This window comes from Cygnus olor, chromosome 1 (assembly GCF_009769625.2).
Source record: "Cygnus olor isolate bCygOlo1 chromosome 1, bCygOlo1.pri.v2, whole genome shotgun sequence".
NCBI lineage: Eukaryota > Metazoa > Chordata > Aves > Anseriformes > Anatidae > Cygnus > Cygnus olor.
The window spans coordinates 186,345,489-186,366,056 of record NC_049169.1 but is presented as its reverse complement, the minus strand read 5'-3'; the positions used below and the strand labels follow the sequence as shown (position 1 = coordinate 186,366,056).

At 36.9% G+C, this 20,568-nt stretch overlaps 1 protein-coding gene across 1 annotated transcript in view; it reads left to right on the top strand.

The window, feature by feature from the left end:
• The window catches only part of B3GLCT (beta 3-glucosyltransferase), a 61,832-nt gene that overhangs the window by 38,935 nt on the left and 2,329 nt on the right, over nt 1–20,568 (top strand). Inside the window, exons 8-14 of the mRNA XM_040543875.1 lie at nt 1,160–1,223; nt 6,642–6,773; nt 7,731–7,800; nt 12,195–12,308; nt 14,528–14,627; nt 15,615–15,734; nt 18,005–18,149. Of these exons, the coding sequence (XP_040399809.1) occupies nt 1,160–1,223; nt 6,642–6,773; nt 7,731–7,800; nt 12,195–12,308; nt 14,528–14,627; nt 15,615–15,734; nt 18,005–18,149 (745 nt within the window). The remainder of the gene's footprint in view (nt 1–1,159; nt 1,224–6,641; nt 6,774–7,730; nt 7,801–12,194; nt 12,309–14,527; nt 14,628–15,614; nt 15,735–18,004; nt 18,150–20,568) is intronic.

The window sequence follows — 20,568 nt, the reverse complement described above, 5'->3', positions numbered from 1 at the left end:
CTTGAACATCTACAGATCATGTAAATATCCAAAGTCAAATTTTCATTCTGAGCTGTCTTTGAATACTGATTGCAGCTTAGCTAGGGCAGACAGCTTGCGATATACTCGGTCACTGCAGGCTGATGACATAGCTGTTTATTGGACTTCATGCATTGGTTTTCTAGCCTACATTGGGCTCTTGCTGTTGTTACTTTTACTATCAGCATCCATGCTAATACCTGCAAGTCTACTTTGGTTTGAGGATCTAAGGTACAAAGAAGGATACCCAGCTAGTCATGGTAATGTACAACTAGCTCAGGGTATGCATGCACAGATTTGTACTCCTACTATAAACTTACCCTGAAAATACTCCTTTGACAAAATTCCATTTCTTCCTTATTCTATATATTCATGAGTTGCTATTATAGATAAACACTTAAGAATTTTTAAATAGACATATGTACAGAAATAACATTTCTGTATCATTGTTGTGCCTGTGCGTGTGATCTATTTTGCTGAATTCTGCCTATCTAAAAGTGAACATCGTGTCAGCTAATTTTCAATACCATCTCTGTCATTTTAAAAATGTAGGCACCTCCAGACAGTAGTTTTATTCCTGGATCTTCCAGTGACTGCACTGCCCTCTAGAAATGTTTTTCTCATGCTGTAGAGAGAGCCTGGATGGTTAGCTCAGCTTAGATACTTAAAAGTTCATAGATTTCACAAGTTGAATGCATCTTGCTGTAGCAAGATCTTTCCGTAAATTGAAGGTGCCTAAATATTGTGATTTGTAATACACAAAAAAAGAGAATAGAGTCTGAAGTTTGAGATGCTGATCAGTATGGAGATTTGAAGACACTGCTGCTTTAAATCTATTGAAAATGTTATGCCAGACTGTTCTTGTCTTCTCCAGATGAGAACTTTCTTCCTGGACAGGAAGAAAATGTCAAAATGTGTGTGCTGAAAACTAGTATTAACATTATCACACTGCGTGCAGACAAAGAAAAAAAAATACAAAAAAGAAATACAAGTTGATTTGGGCGGCAATAAATACGGAAGTGGGATTTTTTTATAAGATAGTCTAAAACACCAGCCACACTTTACTGTGTACAATAGTGAACGTTTATTTTTCTAATATGCTTTCTGAAGCGAGTAAATTTCTTCATCTTTATTTGTATAGGCTTGCAATCAAGTTGAAAAGTGAACCACTCAAGTCAGACTTTACTATAGATCTAAAACATGAGGTAAGCAGTGTGCTATACCTGTGAATTAAGTAAAAAAAAAAAAAAGTCTCAAATGTTTGAATATTGATAAATTTATAATGGCAATGATGTATTTTCTGAGGTTGCTAAAAATTCTGAATGCGATAGCATGTTTAATTTCTTTCCCTTGCTTTAGAATATTATAACGTAACACTTTAAAACTGCATTTCAGGCATGAAAGAATTCATAAATAAAATTGCATTCATATTAATATGCATGGTTGTGTACAGTGAGGTATCTTCTGAGGCTTGCTCTATAGAGAGGAAGTCTTCTAATTAATGAAACGTATGCTGGCGCAAATAGCGTCTCAGACACTGGCAAGCCTCATTTACTTTCTAAATTGGACTCTAACAGCTAGATGTGTTGAACTTCGGATGAAATAGCTTGAGGAATGGAAACTTGTGTCAGTGTGATCAACTTGCAGTGTGGCAGTTTGGAAATTTCTTTGCCTCTGGCTGCGAACAGTTTTAAAGCGTAGCTACTAGGAGGTCTTCAGAGAATAGGTGAGTTGACTGAAAGGAGCATGAGAAGAAAGGAGTGGGGATCTGAAAGATCAGTGATGCCTTTTTCTGATGTTTTTGTATTTTTTTTTCCTTTGAAATGTTTATGCAGCCTGGGATTTTGTATTGTCACCAAAGGTGAACTGAATGGTGGGGCAATGGGAAGATGAATATGGAGTAAGCTTGCTGATTTGGGCCTGAAATAATGAGTGATGTTGAATTTAAAAAACCAAAAACTCTCCTAAAAGTCAGCCATAAATTGTGGTTCTGGCCCAGATGGAAACGAGAGGAAAAAAAAAAAAAAAAACACCACAAAAAATATCTTAAAGCTATTGCTGCGGTTCCAGATCTTTTTGCTGTAATGGTTAGAAAGCTCCTCATTTCCAACATAAATCTGTAGTGTATTTATAGAGTATGCATTGGTAGCATATTTAATTGAGTTTGATTTTGTGCCAGTGCTGTTCTTTCACATGGTTTTCCCTCCTTGACTGATGTATTTCTCCAAAGCAATTGGACCCCTCAGCCTCCATTTTGCTACATGAAACATGCCAACAAGCTGTTTCTTTCCACTTTTTAATTTTCCTGAATTCAAGACCTTGTGCTTCACACTGTTAATCTTGTGTTTGTAACTTACCTCAAAGTCATTTGGATATTCACAATATTCTAGTCTACCTCAGCACTGACAAAGCCTCTAAACACAGTGTCATCAGAATAAATCATTAGCAGATTTTTCTTTTGTGTGCCACATGCTGATAAATGAAAAGCAATTGATCACTTGTCTGGAAAAATTATTTCCATCTCCTTATTCTGTTAGCAATTCTTTGCATATGTTTCATTTCAAATTTATTGCCATTGATAACCTGCTTCAGCTCTGTGGTTATTCTTTCTGCACAGTCTCACAGCTCCCTGGAGACAGATCCATTCCTCCTCATTTATAAATCACTGTCTTCTTAAATCATTTCTGTCTTCCTACAGCCTTCTTGCGTGAATCAAGATTGACAACACATGAAAGGATATAATCTGTGATCTTTAATGATTGCACGTAATGTTTAAGTTTATGAAAGATGATAAATGTTTTCAGAAATGTTTTAGTTTGACAGAGTCCTAATAACGTGCTCCTCTAGTCCTTGGCGTTTTACTGTGCTCTGTATCAGCTTTTTTTACCCTTCTTTTTTCCCCAAGTTCTTACTTACATCCATAACATTTATCTCCCTTCCCATCTGGAATGCCTATCTTTAAATACGCTCATGCTGTTGTTCATTTTTAGATGGTTTTTTAGACTTTTTGTAATTGCTTGATATAGCATAAGTCCTGCTACTCTGTACTGGAAGTGAACTATGTGTATATATATATATATATATATACACACACACACACACACACACACACACTATATTAGTATATAGTATATATAACATATCTAACATTAGATTTAAACTAGGATTAAGGCTGTCTTTCATCTTTTACTGTAAATCTATTTCCATTATTTTAAGGACAGTGTCATCCTGTTCTATAACCAAAAGGGCAGTCTATCCTCGCCCCTGAAATAGAAGAGTTTGACACTAGTCTAAGGATTTTTATTCAAGATTCATTATTTAGTGGGAAATCATAGCGCATCACAAACCTTCATAAATAATTAATGTTAACTTACAGTTCTTAAATGTTATTTGTGCAGCACACATGCTTCTTTTTTTTTTTGGTTCATGTGGTAAACGTTCATTCTGAATAGCTGAATTTTGAACTAATACAGTCTTAAAATGTACTGGAGGCTATGAAGTTATGTAGTCTCCCAGCTACAAGACAGGGTCAGAAACCACTTATATTCTGTAACATGATTATAGTAGCAAGGCAAAGAGAGAACTTTGGAGATGGATGTGTTCCTTGCCTGCTCCTTACCAGAAGCGTGTATATGTTCCATGTCTTTTCCATATTCTTCTTCTATTCCAACCACTATTAATGGTATTAAGCTGAACTGCTACTCATGCTTCTCCATTTTCTTCAATACAGAGAGGCCCTTCTCTTTAGTACCTTGTTGAACTCACTTTTAATGCTAAGATCATATGTGTTTCCAAAATATTGCTAAAACAGCAAAGAAACAGACCACTTAACAATGGTGAGGCTTTACGAAATCAGAATTTACAAACTACAGAACTCCTCCTTGTGTATGAAGAACCTGCAACTTAATTACAGTGCCTTAACTAGTCACTGCCATCTGAGCATTGGTGGCAACCGTGTCTGCACTCACAGCTGTTGTCTGTATCCCATCAGGTACAAATTAAAATGCAGTAATTTAAACTCTTTTCAGTGCAGTTAAACTGAAGACTACTGTGCAATTGAAGTGGTCTGAGTGCATGTGTAGTTATGACAGTGCACTTATAACCAGCAACATTTTAAAATCTTGTCAGTTAATTGTTTTAGTGTGTGACTGCACACTAGTTGTTTGCTGTCTAAAAACTTTCAAATCTCTAAGCTTAAGTTTCAAGAATGCAGTTCTGTTCTCAAGCCTGCCTCCAGTCCTAGCAGTCCTTCTCTTTTATTCCCCCTAAGTTCCAGAATTGGCTGTGCATAGGTTACTGGATTTTTCTGAGGATGCTGAGATTCTTCAACGAGTCAGCAATGTGCCCTTGCCACTAAGAAAGCTAGCAGTGTTTTTGACTGCATTAGGCAAAATACTGCCAGCAGCTAAAGAGAAATGATCCTTCTTCCACTCTACTCAGCATTGATGAAGGTCCACCTGGTGTCCAGTTTGGGATCTACCCTGTGCAAGAGGTAAATGGACATACTGGAAATGGACCAACATAGGGCCACAAAGATGATGCAGGGACTGGAGCACCTTTTCTATGAGGAGAGTCTGAGAGTGCTGGGACTGCTCAGCCTGGAGAAGAGGAGGCTCAGGGGGATCTCATCCATGTCCCTAAATCCCTGAAGGGAGGGTGCAGAGAGGACGGAGCCAGGCTCTGCTCAGCGGTGCCCAGCGCCAGGACAGGAGGCCATGGGCACAGCCGGGCACCCAGGAGGCTCCCTCTGAGCCCCAGGCAGCACTTCTGTGCTGGGCGGGTGACGGAGCCCTGGCACAGGCTGCCCAGAGAGGCTGTGGGGTCTCCTCCTTGGGGATCTCCAGAAGCCGCCTGGACGTGGTCCTGGGCAGCCTGCTCTGGGTGTCCCTGCTTGGGGCAGGGAGCTGGACAAAGAGACCACCAGAGGTCCCTGCCAGCCTCACCCCTCTGTGATTCTGTGACTCAGTCTGTTGATAGGGCTGAGATCAGAAGTCTCTAATTTGTGATGACCTGGGTATGTCCAGACCATAGTTAATGCTCTTGGTTTGCACTGAGTTCTTCTCAAACACTGGTGAGGAGAAAATATTTTGCTCTCTTAATAATAGATTAATGGTGAATTACCCCTAAAAGAGGATCTGTATTCTGGCCCTGCATAACCTGAGGGGATTTTAAACCAATGGTTCCTACTTCCCAAGCAGGTATGAAACAGTGAGGAGGAGACTCAATTTCATTGCCTTTGGTATGTGCTGGGTCTAGTCCCATATTCCAGTGAAACACACACTTATTTTTCATGCAAGGGTCTCTGGGAACATTTGAAAACCCAAGATTGATTTTCTTTGCATGGAGGAGTCCCACTCACCCTGTATGGTAGAGTCAGACTCCTCTTTGCTACACTGTGTTGGTTCCTTGACTCTTAATTTTTGCACACTAACTCTGTTTCATGAGGCAGCATGGAGAGTCTTCCCAGAATGTCCATGGTTTGTTGGCATAGCAACCTTTTCAAAAGTAGAAACTGTAATTTCTGACAGTTAGGCGGAAGCAACCTGGGGATTCCTACATCGTCAGTCTATGCTCAAAGAGCTCTTGTACAAAGTGGAAGATGCTTTCACATCTTTGAGCTGTCCTTGAGTTTAAGCATTCAAAGTGAATGTCAGTGCAGCTGGGAAGCTCTGAATTCACATACTTAATGAGATGCTCTTTTCTGCCTTCTAGATTTTGAGAAACTTCACTTTGTTCTAGCAAATTTTTGAACAATTTTAGATGAACTGAAGTTAATCTTTTAACTGGTCTGAGGAAGGCACCCAGCATAGAATTTTTATGCATGAATATTTAGTCTGGCATTATAAGCAGTGTAAAAGGTTTGCAATACAAATTTTGGGCAAGTCTGGGTGTTCTTGATGTTTGAGAAAATACAGATTGAAGTATTCATTTAATTTGTAATAAAATTAGTAACATAAACTCAAAGGGTATTTTCTTTGTCAGCTTCAGGCATCGCTGGTTTGCCTCTTCCGCTTTTTTCTGTAAATTTTTGCTGCCTTTTTGGTTGTTGCTCCGTTTAAAATAGACAAGGCTCTACTATAGTTTAGAATATTTACTACATTTTCTTTCAGTGTATTTTACAACTTCTCAATGTCATCGCTGATTTTAAATTTTAAATTTAATTTCAAATTGTCACTAGAGAATGTATCTCTTTTGAAAAGCTGAAAACTCCTACATAGGAAGAAGTAGCCCTACCTATTCCAAATTATCAAAATAATTTCCAAAAAGCAACAAAATAAGAACTTGTGTTTAATTTAAAGGACAGTGCAAATATTCATTCCACCTCTTCTTACAAAAGTTAGAGATCAGTTGTTTTGACGTGCTTGAATATATTAAACTAATTTAATCCTTTAAAGCTTGAGTATGTATAGAATTTGTTATAGCAAAAAAATAGATGTTGGCTCTAGAAATGTAAGCAAGAAGTAAAGTATCCAGCTAGTAAATCAATAAAGGCAGATCCTCTCTGGCATCTCATATTTTCCATTTCCTTTGTTAAGCTTAACTTGTAATGTGTTTTTTTTTGTAAGCCCCAAATATGTTTATTGAATTTTTCTTACTGATATAAATGCTTTCTGGTTTGATAGATTGCCCTGTATATTTGGCAGAAAGGGGATGGACCCCATCTTACACCAGTGCCTGAGTTCTGCACAGATGACGTGAACTCGTATAAGGTTGATCAGTGTGCTACAACATTCAGTAATTTTCTGCCACTTTGTGTAAGTTCCAAACTTTAAATACCACTTGCTTAGTTAAGGTAAAACTCTTACTAAAATACATAATATTTTACTTTAAAACATTTCAAAGCTTAAGAAAATATTTTTCAAAAAAAAAAAGTTTGTTGTGGCATTTGTCTTTGTTTTCAGCCTTCCATGGCACAGGATATTTCCTGGCAAACCATTATCACATATGCTTTAATGGGTCTTTTTACCACAATGCTTTAGCAGCCTATGATCTTTAAAGTAATTCTGTGTGTTTCTGTGAGATACTAAAGTACAGATATTCTTTTTTTTTTTTTCCCCACAGATGGAAATCTAAAACTTGTTTAGGCTAACGATAAAATGTAATACAGTATTTGGTACATTAATGTACAATCCATCTCTTCTACCTCTAGGAGAATACATTTATGATGTTATGCATTAACTGTTGCTAGAGGTATAAAAGTGTTCCACGATTCCAGGAGAGCAAAATTCTAGGTGCCAAAAAGGAAAATAAAGGTGGTTAAATGATTTTTTTTGTCTTTTGTGGAGTTGAGGAAATTCAGTTTTCTCATGTGTAGTGTTTAAGCTTCTTTTTATGATCATCATATAGTTCACAAAGAAGTTAAAAAAAAAAAAAAACAAAACTTTTTTTTTCAGACAAATCATTCTTAGTGCAACAAGTTTCACCACTCATTTTCTTTTCCTAATGATAGATTTTTTAGTTCATGTTAGAATACTATATCAACAGAAAAAGTATTTCAATAATGTTATTCTAGGAATTTTAAACTGTTAATGATCCTTTTTCAAGAGACAAAAATTTCAGTTCTACTTTATTACTAATACACTATTTGACTTGATACTCTGTACAATGAAAAGGTATCTTCTGTTTTATTATATGTATGGACATACATATCCTATAAAATGTTAAAGGCAGAGCCTGCAATTACAAAATTCATTTTTGTTCTGTCCAAATAGAAAGAGCCAGTGAAAAAGGAAGATGTCTTTGTTGCTGTAAAAACATGTCGGAAATTTCATGGAGACAGAAGTAAGTTGTTGGTTAGTCAAGGTAGTAGGTCTATACAATATAGTTTATGAAATTAATATATAAAAACAAGCTGATACATGCTGTCCGTGTTGCTCTTAGGACTAAATATTTGCAAAATTCACTGGGAAGCATGAAAGCTTCAGAAGTCTTACTGAATTATTCTTTAGGTAGTTTTTTGTTTTCCTATTCAGAGTTCTTCAGGAAGGCTGCAAAATGTTTAAGACAAAGTTACAGTAGTTTGGTATTTCATAGCTAGATATTGGTTGACAATATTAAAATTGAATACCTGTATTACAAATATGCATAATTATATTGATGTAACTTGGTGCTATTGTGATATTAATACTGCCACTTTTTATATCCTTCAGTGTGTTCCCCTGCTAGTTGATTCAGTTCTGTTCTATGTGCTAGCAATGACACTTGTGCAACTCAGTGGTGACTGCTTCAGGAATTTGAGTAAGATGAAAGCTCTCTCCACTTGTTCTTTTATTGGACTGGAGAGCAGGATAAAAGGGAGATTGAGTGGCTTATGCTGTCATATTGCTTTTACTTGTTGTCACCCTAAGCAATTGGTTGTGCACAGGTGTTTTATAATGCTTGGAATGGGAAATTCTCTCTCTCGTAGAAATCTATCAGCTGTAGTACTTTGTTGAAGCCATGGTCCGGATCAAGAATCTCTCAAGTGTGCAACACTGTAGTATTTCATCTGGAAATTGTGGTGTTCTACAAGTAATGATAGTCACCATGAAAATATGACCATGAACCATGATTTCCATGGTTTTAAAAAAAAAAAGTAGCATAGCCCAAACAAATCTGTACAGTGGGTATTAACTTCTGCCTCAGGCACCAGGAAAATAAAGACACAGAGACAGTCAGCTTCAGCTAATAAACAGTAAGGCTTAGCTAAGTCGAGGTAGATAAAGTGTATACAAAATTTGGAAGGAAAAATTCCAAATTAACAGTAGACATTCTACCTACTTGATGCCACATTCTATTTTACTTTCTAGACATTCTGTTAATAAAGAAATTCAGGTTTTATTATTTATTATTAATTTATGGATTTATTTTAATTTTGTATGCCCTTGAATACTCCAGGTATGTAGTAGTGTCAGCATACTTTGTTCATAAGCTTAAAGTGATTATTGTTGGGGAAAAAAATGAAGTAAGGGCTAGTATTCTGTGGGGTGTTTGCCACACCTATTGTCAGAGGACAGGATGAAGATAAAAGCTCTTTTCTTAACTAAGTCCCCATATACTGATGCATCTAAAACTGTAGGTTCTGTCACTTTTAAATTTAGATTATTTACCAGGTGCTTTTTTTTCTCTGAAAATATTTTAATAATTTTGTTGATGTTGTTACCGCACTTGATGAATGCCTCTTTCCACTGTTTTGTGATAGTCATTTGGATATTTTTAGCAAATAGCTTTTGACAAAACAAAATTGACTGTCCTGTAACTGGAGTTCACTGAAGAGTTCTCCTTTCTGGATCCATGTTTAATTTCTTGAATCAAAATTAAAAAAAACAAACACCTTCTAGAAGGTCAAAAAGGAACATATGACTTCAAAAAGGTAGCATAAATAAATATCCTTCAAGAAACACCTGTTGAAGACTGAGGAAAATTCTTGAACTTTCCTCACAGTTTCCAGTGTTATGCAATAGAGGATAATCTTACTCAAGATTTTGAATGATTAATGGATGCCAGCTTCAGAGAGCTCCTTTTACCTGGTAAGTCATTTTTTTTATTGTATACCAAAATCTACATAAATACAACAGTAAGGCTTGGAGCTTGATGTACAAAAGTAGCTAAATTTAAGTATTTAATTCAAATATAACTCTCCATACACACACTGTATATGGTAATATAAGAAGATTTCAAGACTGCAAACATACATCAGGGTTCTAGAAATTGCACAACAAAAATGAAATTAAGAGCTTAGAGATGACCTTCTGTAAGTATCTCTGCAGTGTGGTATTAAAGTTCCTTGTGATCCCTAGTACTAACACATAGTGATAAATATTTGAAGCAGTGGTTGGTCAGAAATTTTCAAATATCTTTTTTTTCTCGGAAAACATGTTGTTAAAAATTGGAACTTTTTGTGGAATTTAATTTACAGTAGTCATTAGTCTGGATGGTGACACTTCCATCAAAACAAGCAAGGAAAAGAGATGCTTTAGCTAGTAGCTCCGTTATTAGAACATTTAACTAAGGTGACATGCAGGTCCCCACTTCAGTGAACTTTTTCTTTTGTTTGTTTATACAAAGGGGACTCCACCAAAAAAACTGAGGGGCTTAGTCCCTAACAGCAAATAGTTCTGTATGTTAAAGCACTGTACTGAGGTTTAGGTCCTTATTTGGAGAAGAGTGGAAAAAAAAAAACCTTTAAAGGTGTGCCTCTGCTACCACATGAAGGTTAGAAGAGTTTTGTATATCTGAGACATTTCTGTTTTCGGGCCTTAGTTTGTGAAAGCTTTCTGGTTTTGTTCTTCTGAGAAATGTCTTTGAAGTGGAACGCTTTGACGAAATAAGAAAATCATTTCCTCTCTACTTGATTTTTTTTTTATTCTGGATGAAATAAGTTTTACATGGTATTGTCTGCCAATTAGTGCATGGTTATGCAGTTATATGATCTATATGCTATATAGATACTATATTTATTATATATATAATAATATTACTATATAGTAATATTATTTAGCACTACTATTTAGGAGGTAAAGTTAATGTATTGTGAAATTTCTGACTTTGCATTTCAGAACTTCACCATAATATTGTATGAACATATTTTTTGTACACAATTCCCTTTAGGTTTTAATGCAAAAATTGTGGGCAGTTTTAAGTGTCTTAAACTTTTTAAAGCACAATTTTCTATTGCACATTGCTACAGAGGTGGAATTGCATTTTTTTGCATATACTACAGCCTTTTCTATTAGTGGATTGAGTTCTTACTACTCTATCCTAACAGTCCCCTTCTAATTCATTTTAATCTTATCAAACTGACTGTTGGTCGATCAATAATTAATCCTACAATTAATCCTTATGTGATCAGAATAGAGGGAAGCAAGCATGTAAGTAGCCAGCAAACATTTAGGTGAAGGATGGTTCCAGCAAGGGGCTGAAATCAGTTACTCACAAGCATCACGGTTAAATAGTGGCAAAGGGAATTTACATAAATATTTCCTCCTAGTAGGAAAGTAGTTTTTCTAGCGTAGAAAATTACTGAAATTATACACAGGTAAAATGCTTGGGATTTAGGGCTTTGGTGACCAATTAAATAACTAGCAACTCCTAATAAGACTTAACGGAACATAGAGCAGGCAAACAATGAGGGCAGAAGCATGATGTTTCAGAGTAGTTGCTCATCTAAGTCCTGACCTCTTAATTTTTAAAATATAAGCAAGATCATTGATGTTAAGCTGATCACTCTCCTCCAAACATCCTAGAGGTTTTGCTACCATTCTGTGTTGGTTTTGTTTTTGTGTGTGTTAATCATAATTCATTCACTTGAGGATATAGAACAGAATAGTTCCATCTGGAAGGGATGTACAAAGGTCATCAAGTCCCACTGTCAGACTGCTTTGGGGCTGACAATAATTTAAACACTTGTAGCATCTTTACTAGAATTTGGTGTGATGAATTTTAAATGTTTAAGTCAAATGGCAAACTAATAAGGAAAGAGTTGTTCTTGTAGATGAGCGTTAAACAGTCCTTCTTTGAGTAGAATCTGCAGGGGATAAAAATTGGTTGTCTATTTATAAATGTTCTTTTGCTAGTGTGCCTCCAGAGATAGGTGCTTCTGAAATTAACATGGTGTTGCTGTCAAATATTAGGTATATAGTGTTTCAAAAGATAGATATATAGTGTTTCAAAAGATAGATATGTAGTGTTTCAAAAGATGCATTTGGTCTGCTTATGATTCAGAGTATTTTATATGCTGTACAGTTGGATATGCTGTGTTTTATAATGTGACAGTTTCAATACTGGAAGAATGATTGGTCTCTAATAGTGTTCTTGCTGATATATGCTATAAAGTCTAACACAGCAAGTGTAAGAGTAATGAATTCCATAGTTGGGCTTGCACAAATGTAAACGTCACCATTTTCAGTGTAATATGAATGAAACTATAGTCATATTCTTAAAGGAAATTCATTATGGTGTAAATAAAACTGTCCTGGCTAGATGACATAAAAATGTAAAAATGTTTCCCTAAATATTGTAGGAAGGAAAAAAGAATGAATGCTTACAACCTTGATGCTCTACTGGAAATACTATTTTCTGGAAATTGTTGTATTGGAAATATTATTTACAGTGTGAAGGAATATGTCAGTTAACAAGGACATCAACATTTTAATCTAGCAGTTACTTACGTTTCAATGTCAACAATTGTTTTGCAGTACCAGTTGTAAAGCAGACTTGGGAAAAAGAAGCTGCACTTATTGAATACTACAGTGATTACGCAGACATCTCCATTCCTACTATAGATTTAGGCGTACCTAATACTGAAAGAGGTGAGCCGGTGGCTGTTCTCACTTTTGCACGAGTGACTGTGTAAAGATGGCATGTTTCAGGATGATATGCATGTTTCATAGGATGACATCTAGAAATTGTGTGTTTCTATAGCACATTCCTGCAGCTAAAACTAAAAGAATGCTTTTGTCACACAGAAAATGGATGGAGAGTAAAGTTCACCCATCTAGATAGAATATTGTATTTTTTTTGAGTAGAAACCTACTGTGAGTTTGAAAGGAGGGTGTGCTGACATACTCGAAGAAACAAAAAATGGTGTAATTAACCTGGGCTCACTTTGGATTTATGACCAAAGGCCTCAGACAGTGCCAACTGCTTTCTGAACATAAATTACTTCCCATATGGTATTCAAGTATCGTATGCTTGTGTGTAGTACGCCTCAATTTGGATTCAAAAGCTAAATGTTAATATTGGAAGGTTTTTTTTTTATTATTATAAATGATGTGATTTTTAAAGTGCTCATTTGCTTTGAATAGGAAAAAAAGCTGTGGATATGATGGCTTCAATGAATTTATTCATTTTAGGGTTTAATGTTCTATTGTTGTTAGGCTTATGGTCTCTGCTACAGGCTATTACCTTCTCAATTAGAGGTGTCCAAGCTGTGGCCCATTAGCTTTATCTGACCCACTAATTCAGTTGTTCTGATCTCTGGATTATTTCCAGCTGTCCTTTTTTCCATACAGTTTATCAGAGGCAGACAGAGAATAGGAATTAAAATAAATTATGTTTGTGGTTTCACAAAATCAGCAGAACTAAGGCTTATTTTATTTCTTAAGCAGAGAGTTAGTGCATTTGTTCAAGATATTCTAACTGGGTGTAACTTCGAATACAGCATTCCATCCTTATTTTTTAATTCTTGTTTAGTAATTGTAATATTGATAGCAATAATTGCTTTACACTGTCATTTGTAATCTAGATGAATAAAGACTGTTTGCAGTTAGACTTTTCCAAGATCTAAGAAGGATTCTGTAGAAGTCTGAAGATTCATGTTTTTATTGTCCTGCTCGTTCTAAAGCAGGATGTCTCACCTTTCAACTCCTAGTAAAGGGTGTTTTACCTCTCAATTTCACTGTAGTCTGATCTTAAATGTTAAGACCTCTCCTTGGAGGAGTTTACGGGGACCTGAGTTGCTGGTTATAAGTACAGTAGATAAATGTAGACCTAAGCGAACATGGCTTTGCTAAGGACAGATCATGCCTGACAAATCTGGTGGCCTTCTGTGATGGGGTTACGGCATTGGTGGATAGGGGAAGAGCAACCGACATCATCTACCTGGATTGTGCAAAGCATTTGACACTGTCCCAATGACAACCTTGTCTCTAAATCTGAGAGACATGGATTTGATGGATGGACCGCTTTGTGGGTAAGGAATTGGCTGGATGGTCGCATTCGAAGAGTTGCGGTCAATGGCTCAATGTCCAGGTGGAGATGAGTAATGAGTGGTGTTCCTCAGGGAACTGAGTACTGGGACCAGCACTGTTTAACTGTCAGTGACATGGGCAGTGGGATCAAGTGCATCCTCAGCGAGTTTGCTCATGACACCGAGCTGTGTGGTGCAGTCAACATGCTGCAGGGAAGGGATGCCATCCAGACGGATCCTGATGGGCTCAAGAGGTGGGCCTCTGCAAACCTTTGGGCAGCCTGGTCTGGTGGGAGGTGTTCCTGCCCATGGCAGGGGGCGTGGAACTTAATGGTCTTTATGGTACCTTCCAGCCTAAACCATTCTATGATTCTATGATTCTGTGAAATATTTATGTACAAACAATGGACCAGATGCATCATGAAATACTACGAAAATATCTTGGAGTACTTTGCAGAAGATATTTCTGTCATAATCTCCTCATTTTATATTTTCAGAAATTAAGAGTAGTAATTTGCCCCAAACTGTCCAACAGTTCAATAGGATAGCTCAAATATAGTTTATTTTCTAGGTTTTTATAATCAAAGAACTTTCATACTTCAGCATCCTTCATTAAGTATGTTCCTGCGTAGAAAGCAATGATTGTGTTGGAACTATTTGTACAAATAACCATTCAGCATAACAAAGGATATAAATTAACTTGCATCTCGAATATTTTGCCTGTCATTTCCAAAATGTTTTGCATAGTGCTGTAAAATATCCTTTTAATTCATGAATAATTGTTTATTACAAAATCTCATCATATTTAAATCATATTTTCTGTTATTCCTCTTCCTTTAGGTCACTGTGGAAAAACTTTTGCCATTTTGGAAAGGTTTTTGAATCATAGCTCTCCCAGAACTCCTTGGTTAGTCATAGTGGATGATGACACACTGATAAGGTATATGTTGCAATATTTCAGAAATCACCAATGTTCATGTTGGTAGCAGTTTTAGCAGTATTCATCTCTTCTCCTGTATTTAAGATATACAACTGTATTTTTAGTTATGTACCTTTGTATTCCTTCAAGGAAGAAAATTGCCCCTTTTCCTTCACTGATATTAAAAACAATGTAGTCTTCTAACTTGAAAAAAACTGTGTGCATAGTGTTACTACGTAATCCTATAGTCTCAAAATTTGGAGGTTGCACAGCATGATTCTTTAGTGTAGACATGTACAAGCTGATTGGTTTTAGTAATTTGCTAATACTAATAATGCTAATAATGTGGTTTTTAACTTGCGTTGCTTGCATAAATGATACGCGAGAAAGATTATGTAGTCAATTGTCAGAGCCACCTAGAACTATATTTAGGGACTTGCCTTTGTAGAAAATCAGATCCCATTTGCATGAAAACCGACACTGCAGTATAAGAAAAATAAGGCACAGTAATCAGCCATCAGGTCACATAGTCATGAACATGAGAATATGTGGTTCAAGATAATACTTTACATCAAATTATGCCAGAAGAATTTGGAAGAAGCTGTAAATGTAGATAAAGCAGTATTCATATAATTAAAGCTAGCTTTTTTTCTTTTAATTCCTGAGCCAGTGATCATTTGCAAAGTTCTTACCGTTGTTCGGAAAAAATAATTTTCTATTTTCTCTGATATCAGACAGTTCTGCTGAGAAATGTGGCCTGCTTCTTCAGAAAACTATTTCTAAGCTAATCGATTCATCATTTGAGCAAATCAAACAATCATATCTCAGTAAATAGTCCATCATAAATTTCTGTTAAAAAGTTGGTATCTCTGCTTTCTGTAGAACTTCTGGATTTCTCCTGTCAGTTTTGTGCTATTTACTAGAATGCCACTTAGGCTAGCAATGTCTTTTCCAAAACAAGTATCTGTATGGTTTATTTTCTCTTTTCAATGGATTTTCCTCTTACAGTATATTCAGGCTCCGAAAATTGCTCAGCTGCTATGACCCAAATGAACCAGTATTTCTTGGAGAGCGTTACGGTTACGGCTTGGGAACAGGAGGATATAGTTACATCACTGGAGGAGGAGGGTAATGTATTTAAATTCCTGTTGAGAACTGCATCAGTTCCTAGTTTGAATGCAAATGCTTTGAATTACAATACAAATCAGTTGCAACAGGAACTGTGATGTTGCTCAGTACAACTAAAATGTAGTGATGCTCAAAGACCTAAATATCGCAACTAGCAAGAAGCTGTGCAGCCCAGTAGGAACAGGTTTGTAGAGCAAAGAAGTTGGTGCTGAGCGTCATGCATGTTTAAGGGGGTTCATTTTAGCTTGAGCGTTCCTGTGAACAGTTACCAGTTATCAGCACCACATGTTCTCTTGAAGCAGATCATACAGCTCAGTTTCATTTGATAGAATTCTTTCTGCACACTCAGACCATCTCACAATGTGATTCAAAGTGTTGTGAGCAGAGACAATTGGGATACTTGCCTAAAAAAATACACTCCTGAACTGAACTGTGGTGGAGTTTGCAGGAGAACCTAAAGAAGCACACTTAGTGATACAAATTGCTGCAATGAAAACATTCCTTCCCGTTTCTTTTTTTTTTTTTTTCTGTGTCCAAGCATGGATAAAAATGATGATGATTCAGTTTCTGTTTTTGAACTTCATGCAATGATTTATGGAGAGGTAGCTGGGCAAGGAGCTTGATATTTATGTCCTGGAAAGCAATTTCTCATAGAAAGAGAACATTGTGGGTTGGTCTCATGCATGAGAGAGATGGGCTGCTGTGATTGTATATAGAATTTGGTTTAAATTAATGTGTGCATGATCTTTTGGTTTGGCTCCTATTACAATGAGAACCATCTTAAGATTCTGATCTGTCTATCTGTGTCTAAAGCAAGTAGTGTGGACATCCAAATAGCCTTAGCGTCGTTCTGTGTGAAAAGTAATGACTATAATAACTTACCAGTTTTCTTATCCATCCATGAGTAAATGAAGATCCGCTGACTCACCTTCTCATTGTTTTGCATAGTTGCAGAAGATCTCGCTCAAGTAGAGTTTATGCTAGAGTTGAGAAAGACCTTGCTGTTCGTTAGCTACCAGTCCTACACCTCTGCATGTCTGAGTTTCTGTTCTGTCATCTAGATGTATAATTTTGGGGATTATTTTTATTCTTGGGTTTGAGCAGATGAAGGCACAGATCACGCGTCTTGCTCCATACTCTAATTTTGAGGTTTGTCTAAAGTGAAGAATTCTATATAAATGAAGGGACACGATCCAGATAATCAACTAGCAAGTATCTTCCCCAGATGTGGGCAATTTACACCACACCTTCTGCATAGCAACACGTGCTGGTGACAAGTGCTGATTCTTTTTTTCAAGGCTTTAGCTGACTTTTCTTTCTCTGATCTGAATACTGAAATACGACTTCCTATTGTGCTCGCCATTTTTTGTCTTTTCATGATACAAGCAGTTGATCTGTCTTCAAAGTTGCAATGCTAATGTGAAATACTCTACAACTCCAGTCTGACAATATTCTCAGGCCTGGCTTTTTGCCTTAGCCTAAGTATTTCTACAAGTTTTGCCGTGTCCCTGTATCAAGCAAAGGATTGTCATGTTGTGAACGAACTCATGAAGCTGTGTAGCAATTTTGGAGTGTGAATCTAGTTAGTGTAATTTGTAGTAGCTGGAGTACCATGTATTGAACTGTGTGGATGATGTAACTTCAGAAAAGACAGCTATGGAATGCTAGACAAGAGTATATTCCCTCAGCTGTTGAATTTAAGACACCGTCATGTTTCTGGTCTATTGGAGGCTTATTTTAGTGATAACAATCTAACAGCTGTGGGGCTCTTCGTATTTAGATGAGCAAGAGAAGGTGAGCAGAAAAGCCTTTTAAATAGCTTCAAGGAACATTTTTCATTTATAAAGAGAATTCTGTACAGCAGAGGATTCAAGGAATGACAATTCAGATTGAGTTCTTTTCCTTTTAATGGTTACATGAGAAGTAACTAGACAATATATTTGAGTAAGGTAGAAGAGAAAGTCCTGGCGAAATGCAAGAGTAATTAGCTAGCCACCGTTTTTACTGCTGATAAGTAACTGTTGGAATAACAGAATAATTCATTTTCTTTATGTGAAGTAATTATCTTTCAGACAATGCCTCTTGCATTAGTTGTCAGTACTGACTTCTCAAATTTTGAAATTTCTGATAAGCTGCACTAGAGGGCTACTTGTTGTCTTTCAATTTTATAATATGTATGAATAATATTTATAATTAATATTTAATAATTTACAGTCGTTTGGCTTCTCTAGTACTTATTGTATAATACTCTTTTTTTCTTTTAAATTCAGGATGGTTTTCAGCAGAACAGCTGTTCAGAAACTACTTGCTAGTAAATGCCGGTGTTACAGCATGGACGCGCCTGATGATATGGTTCTTGGGATGTGTTTCAGTGGCTTAGGAATCCCTATAACACATAGTCCACTCTTCCATCAGGTCAGAGAGTTATTTTTACTAGCGTTTATAATACATTTTGTTCTTTTAAGTATACACATAAAATGTGACTCATAAATATTACAAAGCAGACCAATGTGTAATAACTATAACCAAGATGCTATTGCTGTAGCTTTATTCTCTCCAGAACATCTCCTCCCATGGGATGCCGTCCTTCCCAAACTGAGCCTGCGGGGGCTGCCCACAGGCAGCAGCTCTTCAAGAACTGCTTCCACACGGCTCTGTACCACAGGGTCCATCCCCCAGGAGCAAATTGCTCCAGCACGGGTCCCCCACGGGCGGCAGCTCCCCCCCAGACCCCCTGCTCCTGCGTGGGCTCCTCTCCACGGGCTGCAGCTCCGGCCCGGGGCCTGCTCCTGCGGGGGCTCTCCATGGGCCGCAGCCTCCTCCAGGCCACATCCCCCTGCTCCACCGGGGGCTCCTCCACGGGCTGCAGCGTGGAGATCTGCTCCATGTGGGACCCATGGGCTGCAGGGGGACAGCCTGCTCCACCAGGGGCCTCTCCACGGGCCGCAGGGGAACTGCTGCTGCATGCCTGGAGCACCTCCTGCCCTCCTGCTGCACTCACCTTGGGGGGGCTGCAGGGCTGGTTCTCTCTCATTTCTCACTCATCTCTCTCCCAGCTGCTGTTGTGCAGAAGATTTTAGCTTCCTTCAATCTGTTCTCCCAGAGGCCCAACCAGCGTTGCTCCCTGGATTGGCTCTGGCCATCAGCTGGAGCTGGCTCTTACTTAACATGGGGCAGCTCCTCACCCCTGCAGCCCCCCACCACCATACCCTTGCTATGTAAACCCAATACATCTACTTAGCCAATTTTTCTAGTGATTCAGAATTTAGTATTCTGAAACATCTTATTACTGAGTGTATATGAATATAATGTTAAAGTGTTCCTGTAACTGTTGTTTTGATGGTGGGTTCTGAAGAATCATAGAAATATCTTTCAATAAATTGGCCTATGCTAGCACAAGAGAAGAAGGTCACAAAACATAATTTTCTTGTGAGCATATTCTCCAGTCTGGGAGAAGAGGATTGGAATAGATTTGAATCTTTTTTTTTCTGTTTTCCAGAATTTTTCATAATCTAACTGTGATATCGTAGTGGAAAACATGATGCACTGAGTCCCAGAGAGATTTGTTGCATCGTGAACCAAATAAACACTTTGCCTTCCTCCCATGGTAGTAAAGAGAAGAAGCACTTGTGATTTTTCCAAACAGGGCAAAACTTTTTTTAAAAAATCAGCATTTAAATCAGTAAAATGTTGGATGTTTTTCAGATGTTAATCTAGTTTAAAAAAATGGGAAGATCTGTGGCTGAATATAAACTGAAATTAAGATAATAGGCTGCTTGAAAAATTAAGTAATTCAAAGCAGCTGTCAGGGAGGGAGGAAGAAGTTTGCTAATTAAATTATCAGCTTTTCCTGTATTGAGATTTTCTTTCTGATTACTTTTACTATTTAGGGAAATGGGATGACTTAGAACACACCATTCAGAATTCTAATTCTTTGTGCATATAAAATCGTATTGATTTTTCTTTCCTGGTTTATCATCACTTCTTTCAGTATAAGCATGAAAGAAAGCAAGTAATGCATCTTCATCAACAGAATTATTGAATAATTTGCTTGTAGAGGCTGGGGGTGGTGTTTGTTTTTGTTTTTTAAATGAGTGCTGGAAAGAATAGAACTCATTTTACAGATTTGTAGGAGTGGCACTTACACAACAAAACAAAGCACTTCTTTGTAATCCTTAATAGCATACATTTGATACAGAATCACTTTGAAAGTTAAATCCTAGCAGTTTGATTTTCCATGTAGAAAATTACAGTTGAATTGTAATACACCTTTACTGTCACTTATAACAAATTCTAATTTAGCATACCTTAAACAAAAGCTAAGCCTGAGGGGGAAGACTACCGAATAAAAATGGAGTGTGCTTATTCTCTGAATTTCACTATTATTAAACAAATATTTTTAAAATCAAGAAACCAGAATTGGATTTTCTGTAAACCATAAAATTATTTGGGGCTCCCTCTTGATTGCACTGAATTATTTTATTTTAATTCTTTAAATAAGTAGTCCGTGGTCTAAGCATAAGAGGGGGAGAAAAAAAAACAGCTCAGATTTCGTAATGTCAAATTCCCTTGTCTGGTTTTATGAGTGGGTGTACATGAAAGAGCATGAAGAATGCAGCGTGTAGAATTCATTAATGTGACTATAAGTAGGTGAAATGTACAGAACTAAATCAGTTACGAGCTTCAGCATCAACTCATTGATTCAATTTTCTTTTACTTCTAAAAAAATTAATGCATCTTTTAATAAATCGTTTTTAAAATGTTGAAACAGTGCTCTCTGAGTAAGTTTTTGCATGCCTTTCTTGCGTTTCTCTATACAAAATTTTTATTTAGG